The following is a 13,753-nucleotide window of genomic DNA, read 5'->3' on the forward strand; positions in this document are numbered from 1 at the left end:
TACATTTGTACGTATGCATGTACGAGGGCGGTCTGATAATTATTTGGTCTACAAACAAAAAAAAAACGAAAATTTTGGTAAAATGATTAAGTCTCAACGTAGTCTCTTTTCAGCTTGATACACTTGACGCAGCGACCAAATTCGTACAGTCTCTCCTTCGGAAAAATGTTATTTTTGGTGTTCTGCAAAGTGGGCCTTCGTGTCTTCCATTATCACCATATTCGACTCAAATTATAGCAAGCTAGTGACGGTTCCAAATATGAAGAATCGGGAGGATATGGTAGCCTATTTCGGCGTTTTAGCCGTGGCGACGACGGAGGTGTGATCCGCTGGTTTGCCATGTTGAAAGAGAATTGTTTCTTCTTCAAAAGAGACCATATTTTCTGTAATTCAGCGAATTGGCACAGTAGAATCCTGTGACCTTTGAGTCTTTCTGTAGATTACACCTTGTGAACACTAGAAAACGGTGGCATCTTTCTGGTCGTTAGAACAATCTTCGCCTTTTCTCGAGCATGTTCGCTGGGGATAGCTTACTGTTTCTACAGTTTCTTGCCTTGTGGTGTGTGTGTGTGCCAGTGGATCCATGTTTCGTTGACGCAGCTTATGCAGAAAATGCTTCGTATTGGGCTTGAACAGCAACAAACTCTAATGTTGTTGTTTCAACTATTTGAATTCATTGCTTCGAATCACCGTTAGATATTGCTTTTTCCGAATTCGTCTAAAATCTATGGACACGCCGCTTCCACATGCCGTCAAAACAAAACTTCGAGTCTGATTCGGCAGACAGTAGTCGTCTATGATGGAACAATTTGAGTGGGAATATGAATAGGAGGTCATTGCCCGATAGCAAGTATATCTTGTGATAATTCAGCTATCGGGCGGTGAGGTTAAGTATTTGCTGAGCCATCCTCGTACGCATATATGTATGTCGCTATGTATGTATGTATATTTACTTACGATATTTATTTTTGTAATGAAATGCTTGGTGGCGTTGCTTCTTTTTACATATTTTCAGGGTCAGCAATAAATCATTGAACTCGAATAAAAAATCACTGACGAATTCTCACCTCATATTTTTGAAATGGTATCGAATTATTTTGTATGTTAACAGTATATGCATAACTAAATGTATATATGTACATATATGACTTACATACATACATATATACTAGTATTTACGTTAATCTGAGTGGTCGCAAAGTGGCATGACTTGATTTACGTGCCCGTCCGTTGGCCTGTTCGCCTGACTGTTTGATTAGGCTTGTGTAATTTCACTGCTAGTTTGCGCGTGCATGCTTATTCGGGAAGTCAACACATAATTTATAGAACAAATAAAATATAAAATTTAATTAAAGCGCAACTAAAACCGAAATATAGCTTATGTTAAACGAAAAAACGCCAAAGCGTGGCACGATCAACTTTTAAACGTACATTTAGCATAAGTATATATACCTATATACATATTTACATAAGCACATCCACGCATGTATCTAAATGTTCGCAAGTCAAGAGCATGCGTCCAAAATTCTGCTGTCATCACATTTTCATGTCGCTGACACCCAGAAGATTGCCGAGCAAGCCTTTTGATTAACGCTTTTCAATGGACTACATGCGTGACTATGCGGCGAACATGTCTGCAGTTTTTTCACCCATTCCGTTTGTTTTCGATTAAAAGATAACAGAAAAATATTTGCTTCAAAATATTTAAACATTCTGAATGAAATAATTTAAGTGGGAATATGGTTAGCAGGTCATTGCCCAAAAGAGACGTCAAATATAATCCGAAATATTTGGGCAAAATTCACATATCAAACAAACTAAGCGAAAATGTGGAGCGATATGATAATTTTTTGGTGTTAATCTTAATACACAGATCTAATTTGATACCATACATATATCTTACTTAATAACTGATATACCATAAAGAATAAGGATCAAGCGGAGCATACTTTGATCGATTTATGGGAAGAAGGTATACACGAATTTCACACATTTTTCGATAATTGTTTACTGCCTATTCTGTACTATAGTACGTAGGTGAGGATGAAATAAAGTAGAGGGTTTCAAAAGAGTTTTATATCGTTGTTGTCTGGAAATAATTCGATGAGCATTGCAACTTTACTTACTCTGCGACGCCTATTGTCTAATTTGAACGTTATTCATATAGAGAATCCTTAAAGAGGTGTGGAACTTTTAATAGTTTTGAACAATATATTAATATATTATATATCAAGTATATTATGACTTGCAAATAGTTGGACCGTATTTTGTGGAACTCAAACCTCAAAAAATATGCTCGCAGGAAAAAAATTTTACGATAGAAATCTTCGATCGGTCTTGATCAACATAATCAAAGACTGGATTCATAGGTACATATATTATATTATATAAATCTTTAAATACCTCCGATTTTGTACTTCCGTCATATTAAAAATGTGAACTAGATTTTTATTACTTTCGTGAGTGATACTGACTGTTTCAAGATAATACACAGTTCCATTATAATAAATATTGGAAACACTGTAGAGCGTTAAAAATATTCGCCAAACTGATTATTCTTAATCAATGCCTCATGGCCACAGCGAAAATGTGTAGGTCCCGTGACGATTTGTATTACAGTTCGAACATCACAAAACTCTTATCAGACTAATCCTTTGCTATTTATAAAATGACAGCATTATTTATTATTAAGTGTAGTCTATATTGTTTTTGGCGGATTTTTATTCTCTATTATTATTAAAGAGGCCGTTCAATGGTAATAAGATTTTTAAATATAAAAACAATGAGTATTGAAACGGAGTAGAATGGTATGGGAGAAAATATGTTTAGCAATGATAATTGATGTTATCTATTGATTAAAGTATACAGTTATTTATGTAAGGCCCTATAAAATTGTTTTAGGTGTTTACTGGGTAGTCTCTCAGTTTTTGAGACACGCCCTTTTTTCTCCAAGAAGCTGCTCATTTGTCGGAACCGCAGATATCGGACCACTGAAGCATATAGCTGCCCTACCAACTGACCGATCAAAAGCAATTCTTGGATGAAAAATTTTTTATTTGTGATTGATATTGTAGCTAACGTGTTGTCTTGTTTTTGTCAAAAAATCTGAAAACCAGACACGAAGTACTTAACCTATCAATACCACCACCACAAACGATTTACTGAATTATTGATAAAAATCGATTAAATGCTGTGAAGAACAATTAAACGCTTTAATAAAGACTGCAAAATCGAAACTAATTGAAGGAAAGTAAAGTAAAAACTTTTTCTGACGTTTATGTTACTGTTCTGAAATTCAATCAGAGTAAGTCTCCTTACCTTTAGTATTCTAAAATGGACTAAAAAGCTTAAAATTAGTAAGAATATTTATGGCAATTGCAAACCCAGAAGAATGAGTATAACGTGCGAATGCCACAGAAATATTTTTTAGTTATTTTTACCAGTTAAAATTATTCATTAAAAAATCGATCTACAATTAGTACCATGCAATACAATACAGTATGTCTGATGTTTTTATGCCTGGTTAAATTTCAGTTAGGCGTTTCTACTTGTAAACTCTTATTTTTCTCGACCAGGTCGACGCTAAGACCCAACTGTTGTGGGTATGTTGTTAAGGCTTTATAATATACATTTATATCAATATATTAAACTAAAAAGTAAGTGTGTGTTTTAATCGTTAAATTCACTTTATTTACAATATGTGCTAATAAGTTTTAAATTAAAATATATAAAATATTTACTTTTCTGCTATTTCGTCTGAAATTAAATTTTGTACAACAGTTCGACAACTTCTAACGCCGCAATGTTATATAAGCATTTTTGTTGATATTATGTTGAATGAGTGGCGGTGTTATCGTAATAATATAAAATATACAAAATGACGTTGCAACTTATTATCTTTCAAACAAATCGCTTATCGATTATTTTGAAATTAAACTAATATGTATATATTTACATATGTATTATATATATTTCCATTTAAATTTCTATTTATAATATATTTTATATTTTTCGCAGCACTTGCGACTTTTTTGACTACCCACTATCTACCATAAGGCTTCTGCTCTTCAACGCAGTCTGCATTTATAAATACTTATAATTCGCCTGCTGTCTAACTGACGCCTGTCTTCAATACTTATTTGTTGCAATCATCATTAACTCTTGTTAACATTCAATTATTCGTTGTATTCAACTAAATTTGGCTTGACTGAGATCTGTGAAGTTTACTATTAGGTACGCCGTTTGAATGCTTTAATTAATTTTACAATTTTTTTGCCAACATTTTCGATTGCATTGCGCGTAAGAAAAAAAAGCATTAATATTTTTAGAGAAGTATTTCGCAAAAGCCATGTTTGCTATTTATTTCACATAATTCTAGCTATTTTGCTAAGTTTGAGGTAGTTGCGTTAATAAGAATGCATATGATTATAACGGAAAAGGCAAACAGGCATGTATAATATATACAATATTTACATATTCACTTAACTACTACTATTTAGTACATCTATTTAAGTCAAGTATTCGCTCACCTGAAAGCTTGTCTGACATCCGGACAAATTACTTGAATACTTTACACAACGACCGATATTGACGCTATGCACATTGCTGACGCCATTACGCACACACCAATCCAGATTGTTGCGCATCTTGCGTATCACGCTGCTGCTGAGCACAATGCCAGCATTTAAATCACAGTAATTACGATCACTTTGACTGCCGAGATCGTCAACACCATTGGAATTCGAGATACGTCCGGACGCGACAGCCTCCGCCGCCGCCGCACTGTTACCGCCATTCGCGATATTCAGCTCCAGTCTGGCACCCATATATAGATCGAAAGTGATGCTGATGTGATAAAGCAGTGCTTTCAGTTTACGTGCATCCACATATACCGTATCTGGCATGATCAGAAAGTAATCGTAGTCATCGAGGTAATTATCCGCAATGTATTTTATCACATGGAATGGACGTAGACTCTCGCGTGTGTCCGTGAAGCCGACAATATTCTTGAGTTTATAGTTCGTTTTCACATTGTCGGCATTAATGAAAAACTTAATTTTATTCACCAAATGCGCTGTGGTGCGATTAATCGCTGTCGCTAATGTATTGATATTATCCTGTGACGTCATCACGCCAATGAAGATCTTCTCGCGTATACCCAACTCGGAGGAGTAATAGCGCGGACGAATGACATTCGTTGCCTGAAAGTGGAGTTAATAATTACAGTATTTAATAAAGCATATGCGTTGTTGAGTGTAATTGTGTATATTGTATGTATACCGCGAAGTAACTCCTATGGAAGGAATGGAAGGAGAGAAAAAACCAGAAGTGTGGTAGGTTTATTGCGCATAAGCGCAAGATAAAAAAAAGTGCCAAAGCATCGAAAAATCTCCAATTTATAAGACTAGTAAGAGCTGTAAAGTACTTGCCCCTGTCTTCTATCTTCAATTCGACTTGTACAGATATTGTTTCAAGCAGATGATAATGAGATATTCAACGATTTTTTATACCTTTTGTGGGGATAAGCGTAAATGTCATAAAATAAACTTATAACATAAGCAGACTTGCAATTTTTTATAAATAATATGATAAGTGAAGAAGGAAGATAATTTCTACATTACTTTATCATTATACCCGCGCGCAACGTGTTACTTACGGTTTTTGAAAACAATTAAATCGTGTATATTTTGTTCATCAAATTATAATTTGAGTTTTATTTTTTCTAGGTATCCAAAGAAGTATTCATCGAGATAATTTCATAAATATAGTAGTAGCACTAACAAAGCAAGGACTGTAAATTATTACTTACTTATTAAGACTGAGCGGTCCAGTTTAATAAGATTTTCTCATACAAAATTGTAACAACCGTCTCGTCGAGTAGGCCTGTAATATACTGCACTTCTATTTCGGAAGGCTACTATATTATAGTTGTTGGCTTACTTGCGTTGCCTATAACATAATTTCACTTTTGCGGAAAGCTACAGCAGCTAGTGTACTTGAAAACGAAGATAACAACCCCGAGTTTACATTTTTAGGAAGCACTGTTCAAAGTATTGGGTAATACTGCTATGCAATGGAGATTATTCGTTCATATCATTACAACGGATAATTCATAATGACTTAAATCTGTTTCCGTACAAAGTTCAAATAACAAGCCGTTTAAATGCTCTAGCATTGCCATTTTGCCAAAAAATGATTGAAATGGCCGAAGAAGACAATAACTTGATAAATTGCCTGTTTATGTCTGAGTAGGCCCATTTTGATCTAAACGGCAATGTAAACAAGCAAAAATGTCGTATATGGAGTGAATCAAATCCAGAAATAATTCACGAGACGGAACTTCACCCAGAATAAGTCACTGTGTGGTGCATAGTTTCATTAAGGTGTATTGTCAGGCCATACTTCTTTGAAGAAAACGGTGTAACAGTAACTGCCAATGGGCACCGTTATTTAAAGATGTTGAATTAGAATGATTAGGGTTGTCACAATGCCCATATGTATAAGGTTGATTTCGCTCAATTTTAGATGCTCCTTACTATCGAAGCTTTACAGACTAGTAATGCTACTTATGAGATTTAAAAGTGATTATTTTGAAAGCATTTTTTAATGTAAATATCCCATTCTATTGTAGTAGAATATGACTTTGCATTACAAATAAACTGATTTTAATCGTATTAGAACGTCAAATAGTTATTGGATTTGTACATTAATAGACAAGCTTTGACATCATCAGCTAAGCTGCTCATTTCATTTCATTTACTCGTACTTCGTACTTTACCAAAGTCAGAAAAATGTATTTGTTCAGAAAATTTAGTATTTAAGTATTTAAACAGAAAAGCTGTCTTCGCTACGTAAAGTCTTGGAGAGTAGTGAATCGAATAGCAAATGGGCGTATGTCATACAGTTTTCAAATATTGATATTCAGTTTTATCGCTTGAGAAATGTGTACACACCCGCTTATATTGAAAACAACTGAACTATATGGTAAGTATATTGTTGTTTTACCACAACATCATATTTGTAAAATATTCATACAATATTATTTTTAAAAGATTTTACTATGAATCAAATGACCTAGTTTGTTAAGCAAGCACATTTTTCCTACCAGGTGTACCAGTATGAAGTGTGCGTTTCGATACAAATGTAGGGTAGAATATATTTGTTGTGAACCAGCCATAATTTCTTTTTTGTTTAGTTGGCATGACATCTGTCAAACATATTCAATAACCTTACAGTCACTGAACCAACAACATGATATTTTTTCATTGTGTTGAAAATGTCAAATTTTGTATCGGAAAGTGATGATTTGCGGAAAGCATTAATTTTTTGTTTCCATTTGAAGAAAATTGCTGCAGAGTCGTATATGGATAATGATTTTAATGTGAGAAAGACAAATGGAAAACATGAAAGACATGAAAGAAAATCAGTTTTGCATCGAATTGTCACTGGCAATGGAAAATGTATTTATATTAAGAAACCTAAACAGAGAAAATCATAGGTTAATCTGGGACAATTATCATCAACGACTGCAAAAACAGATCGATTCGGTAAGAAGGCAATGCTCTGTGTTTGGTGTGATCAGAAGGGTATGGTATATCATAAGCATCTATAACCTGGTGAAACGGTTAATACTAATCGCTACAGACAACAAATTACCAATTAGAACTATGCATTGTTCAAAAAGCGACCATAATGCGCCAGAAGACACGGCAAAGTAGATTTGTTACACGACAATGAACCTGCACATTAAAAGGTTAGGGGTGGTCAGAATTTTCAAAAAATCAATTTGCTTTTTTTTGCATTTTTGTTAAGTATAATATCTTGAAAATATTCTCTGAAAATTTCAAGTTGATCCGATAATTACTTTTTGAGTTATTCGACAAATAACAAAGAGCGCTCGGGCACTTCAAAGCGCTCGGAAGCAGGTAGCTAGCGGCAGCTGCAAGGAACTTTAAATGCGTTTTTCTCAAAACTATGTTTTTCGAACTGGTGACAACTGTAACTCGTAAGCCGCTCAGTAGATCAAAATTAAATTTGTACAGCTTTTAGAATACATTATAAACTCGGGTCTGATCGAAGGAGTTTTTTTTGTTTCAAAAATTTTCCTTTTTAAGACCAATTAACTGTTGAAATTTCCTGAGGCCGCCATTTTGTTAATTTTTGAAAAAAAGCTTCGATCAGGCCCAGGATTATCTATTTATAAAACTGATTTTTTTTATCCGATTGATTTTAGATGAATTTCCAAGGACTTAAGATTGTCACCGCAAGGACCTTTTTTTGGAACTGGCACAGACAGCTATAGCTTTGGAATAAAAAAATTTTTTTCTTGAAATTTTCGTGACTTCATATTACGCGATATTACTACTTTTGTGAAATAACATGATTTAATAGCAAAAAAATTACTGAAATCTCCTCCGATTACTATATGTTTTCATCGATGTGACTTGTATTGGCTGAGTAGCACTGCGATACACCTGGTATACTGTTGGGTTTAGACGCTGCAAATATTAAAAAAATTGCATGAATTTGGCTTCGAATTGCTTCAGTATAAACAATGAACACCGGACCTGGCCTCCAGCGATTTGGAAAAAAACTTAAGACTTTGAATTTGCAATTAATTTTTACCAAAACGTTCACTTGGCTGCGCTCTGCGCAAAAAACATGAACCAAAAAATGTATATAAATTGGTTGGAACATTATGAAACTGGTTTGAATGGACAATATATGTTATTCATTTTATTTATTCTCCGTATTTATTTCTCCATATTTCAAAATGATAGATAATTATAAATTTTTTGGGATAAAAAGCCATACAAAAAAATGCAAAATAAAAAGGATTTTTACTTGTTAATGATTTTTTAACTAACTGATTTTATTTTATGCATCACAGCGCACCTTATCGGCTTAAAAAGCAGTCAGAACTTAATCCCCAAGAATACGCAATACCCATACTAGTTGGTATGCAAATGTCAAGATTGGCGCTATCGATCAATTTAAAAGCGGCAAACAACAACAGTAATCCACTGTTAAAATAAAAAATAAATAAAAATTTAAATTGTAAAAAATATATGAAAAACTTTTGAAAAATTGAGCACGCATAAACTTCATTGTATTACAAGTGGCTGTATTCTTAATTCTTAAATTGAAACAGAATACACATATGCATATACATATGTATGTACATGCAAATACATATACGAAATGCATACAGCTTTCAGCAATTGCTCCAGTTTTCTACCTGAGCATGAGCGCTTCTTTTGTACTCTTTGCACTACGACATGTAGTTCCAAAGCAAATATACAAGAGGAAAGTCTAGTAATGTGGGTTTCGTGGAATTTCGCAGAGCAACATGCGAAATATCTATTATTTATAAATAAAGATAAGATAAAAAATTTGCAAATCGACCAACTATGTTCGGCGAAATTGTGCTTCTGGGCCAAATCTTCTTCAAGGATAAACAAAACTTTGCTGAAAATGTACATACGTCGGCTAATGTGTAGGTACATACATATGTATATAAGTTGGTATGTAGAGATGTTTTTTTTAATTGCAAAACTCACATTGGCAAATCATAACTCAAGGCCGACGCATGAAATGTGATAAATACACAAATACACAAGCGCATGTTACTCATGGGTTAAGAGTAAAACCGCAGAGCATTAGTAAGTTTTAGCAGCAACTGTACTTTTTCCACTTAATGACCGCATAAATAAACTAATTTGCGTAAGCTAATAAATTGAAAGCGAAAAAATGAGATGAACTCATTTGATTAAAAGCAAATAAACTTATATATGTATATAAGTATATATAGAAACATACATACATAATACATAAACACTATTGCGGAGCACAACAAATACTAGCCATTTATTATGTATTAATTATTTATATGTATAATCGCCGCATGCATGCACAACTATACATAGAATATCTACATATATTGCATGTATATTTGTACAAATATGTATGTGTGTATATTAGTGCAAAAATTTTCAAAACTGAAACCAATTGAAAATAAATATTTGAAATATTTCAAACTAGTGAGCATATAAATTAGCAACACAAAGTAACATCTGGCCACACTAAGAAATAAAAAATCAAAATAAAAAAAAAAAACGCATGCAAAAAATTTGAACTGAAGTTGAGCTAATTTTCCGAGTGTGATTCCGAGTATTGATCGGTTTGTATTTATAGTGAATGATATAACAAAATAATGACTGTTGATTAAATTAAGAAATAAACTTATGTGGTGCAATAAATACCATAATATGGTGAAGATTTATAAAAATATTTTTTTTTTTTACTTTTCACGTTTATTTAATAATTACATGTACAATATCTGAAGCTATAACTTGTTCCCATCTTTCTGGCAATTTTTGCATTCTATCCCAAAAGAACTGCGCCGGCTTGGTGACCAAAATTGAATCAAGCCAATTTTTGATACACTGTTCTGGTGTGAATCGCATTCCAGTGAGGGCATTTTGCATCGATCGGAACAAATGATGGTCAGAAGGGGCAAGGTCTGGGTTATAAGGCGGGTGAGACAAAACTTTTGAGCCGCTGTTTTCCAAATAGTTTTTAACCGATCTTGCAACATGAGGCCGATCGTTTTCAAGATGAAGAATTATTGCCTCGTATTGTTGGTAAAACGACGAACTTTTCTGAAATGCAAAAACGTCTTTCAAAATGCTTTTAAATGTTTCCGGCTTCGTTTAAACCCAAAGATTCTAACAGCTGTGCTTCCCGTTCTTCATACTTAAACTTTTTTCGACGTCTAGAACTTTCTTGGTCTTCCAAGCCAAAATCACAGCTTTTAAATAGTGCAAATCACTTCTCCCATTCCGACGCTCTAAGATCGATCGGTCATCAGATCACCTGGCTTTCATTATCTCGATCGATAGTAAATGAGATTTTGGTTTCTTGGAAAAGCACGCCGACTTTAAGAAAATTTTAACTTTCACCAAACACACACATACACTCGAGGAATAGATTTTCCAGAACCTTAATTGTGAGACTAGGCGAATCAACGACAAACATAATCATATTAAATAATTGGAACATCTGGGCACAAGCAACGTAAGTGCCAAGTCCAGTAGAGAATTAGTAAAACCATTTCACAGCAAAATTGGAGTCAAAACATAGCGGACTTCCGAAATTACCTTGAGCTTTATTGAGCTTTTAAGGAATTTCCATAATCACCCGAGAAATTAGGAACGCAGCAAGCATCTGCCTTAGAATGCGCTTATCATAAGTGGCACGAGATTAAATGACAAAGTGATAGTGATGCATACCTCAAGCCATACCAAAATGCCGTACGAGGAGATTCCCTGACTACAATTTTTCTCTCGTTACGAAGATCAATGCCACCCTCCCATTTTTAACCCAAATCTTCAGTCATTTCCTAAAAAAAAATCGAATGAAATTAAATTTATTATAATTTATAATTTTTAATCTTCTTTCAATTTTGTCCACTAGTCGAATTAATACAACAGGGGTTATTTCAAGTCCACTTAATCTTAGATAAGTACATATAAACATACATATATGTATATACTCGTATGGTTATAAGCAGATATTCCCAAAAATTTGAAGTTTTTAACAAATTTCGTTCAAGACAATGTATGTATAAGAGTGCGCAGTCTACGGAAATTGAATCGTCTGACGTCGAAATTCCAGCTGAAACACTTAACTTCAATGACATGTGCACACAAACACATACAAACATGCATATGACATAGAGCAGATACGAGTGGCTTCGTAGGCTCTTGCGGGCATGGCTGCAGCCATAAATACACAAACCTCCGGTTACAAGACTACGAATAGGTGTCACTCAGAGAATCTAACGCAGTAAAAGGTGTGTCATTTGCTTCAAGTACTTTAATACTAATCCATTAAGTATAAGAAAATGTAAACGGGCATATTTACGTATGTCCACAGAAGTATGAGTGCACTTAAGTGTTTAAACATACAGTTATTGAAAATAAAACCAAATGCCGCTATAATTGCTGAAACAGCTTCTTAAGTCGCTGCACGGTGAATCAGATTACGAACACACACGAAAGCAAAACGATTATTTAGAACTATTGAAGAAACAATATTGATTTTAAGAGCAATGATAACAAATCTAATGCATGGGGGAAGGTAATTACGTTCAGAGGCAGAAGTACGCTATTACGTGTCTGCTGACATGAGTATATACACATATGTATTAGGGTGGTTAAAAAACAAGTAATGCTTTTTTTCGCTTTGGATTGTGAAAAATTTGTTGATCGACACCTCTTGGAAAGGCTCTCCAAGTATGCGCTATTAATAGTAACGAGAAGGTTCTCCTAATAACGGTTTTATATTTTTTTCTTATTATCAGATAGTAAGTTAATATCTCGCTTCCAACTACTTGAAAACATTTTTCGTTTCATAGATTTCGTAGGAAATAGCATGCTCTTCGAAATAATCTCTTACGGCTTTTTTGTAAACCTAACCCCTTAATATATATTAAAGGTTGAAGTTGGACTATTTTAAGACAAATAAATTTTTTTCTCTTGAACTTTATAACTCAATGAAAAAATATCATTTTAAATTGCAAAGTTCATAGTCTTGTAGGAAATTTTCTGCTCTACAAAAGCTCATATTTGGTGGTCTTATCCAAGCGACATCAACCAATTTATCAGAGTATGAATTAAAAAAAAATTTTTTTTTGACCTACCCTAATATAATATACTAATTATATATACCAAACGAAATGTATGTGTGTGCACCTCACTAGCAAATAAAAAAAGATAGATTGCTAGGGGAATTCTCTTTAAATTGCACATTTCATTTCTAAGAATATAATAAAGGCTACTTTGCAAGTCGATTTTATTTATAAATTATATGGAAATACATTAGTGAACTTTTTATTAAGAAAGTTATTCATTTAATTAATAATAAATTTGCATAACAATTTACACAGGAAAATTTGTTAATTTTCTATTAGTAATACACGAATCGATGCGAGTCTTGAATAGTGGCGAATCGAACAAGCCGCTAGTATAAATCACAAATACTGGCATAGTCAAGTAGAGAGATATAGAATATAGCCGTCATACAAACAAGCCAATCCAAGTTTTTGTAAGAAATCTTTTGATTTGTGAAGGAATTATAGCTTCGGTGCAACCGTAGTTAACGTTTTTTCTTGTTTTTCTTCCATTTTTTTCTTGGTAGCAAAAAATGCCACTAAGTATTGGTTCAGTGAAAGCTGAAGGATGATGATTTATACAATCTTGTTATCATTTCATTGATTTGTGACACTGTAAATTGATCGATTGCGAGCTCGCGCGGCTATCAATTTTTCGTGAGCTTTCGCAAACCCGAATATTTATGAACAATATGTTCAACAATTTTTTTTTGATAATGTTTGCGTCTTAGCTATATAGATCAACTTCATTTTAAGTCAACCCAAAATCAATTTTATGAATTTATATATATATTTTTTTTTTGTTTGCAACAGTCTCTTTTATGTGTTTTTTTTATTATAATTTTTACATCATAAAACAGTGTTTCAATTACTCCATCATTATGTATTGTTTGCCATGTCAAAAACCAATTGTCCGACAATACTGAAATTTATTATCTATTTCATTACCCTGGAAAGATGATACAACTTGACTGAAATTCAAATATATTAAAACGTTTCTAATCAGTTAGGCTGTGTGTGCTGTAATTAGTTAGTAGTGTGTATTTTTCTATCGGTAACTTTAATTAAAATTTTATATTG

The 13,753-nt window shown here is 33.4% G+C and overlaps 1 protein-coding gene across 1 annotated transcript in view; it reads right to left on the minus strand.

Moving 5' to 3' along the window:
• The window catches only part of Chpf (Chondroitin polymerizing factor), a 32,214-nt gene that overhangs the window by 9,624 nt on the left and 8,837 nt on the right, over window positions 1-13,753 (minus strand). The window contains exon 2 of the mRNA XM_014238898.3: window positions 4,530-5,201. Coding sequence (XP_014094373.2) covers window positions 4,530-5,201 — 672 coding nt within the window. The remainder of the gene's footprint in view (window positions 1-4,529; window positions 5,202-13,753) is intronic.

The sequence above is a fragment of the Bactrocera oleae genome, chromosome 5 (genome assembly GCF_042242935.1).
Source record: "Bactrocera oleae isolate idBacOlea1 chromosome 5, idBacOlea1, whole genome shotgun sequence".
Lineage (NCBI taxonomy): Eukaryota > Metazoa > Arthropoda > Insecta > Diptera > Tephritidae > Bactrocera > Bactrocera oleae.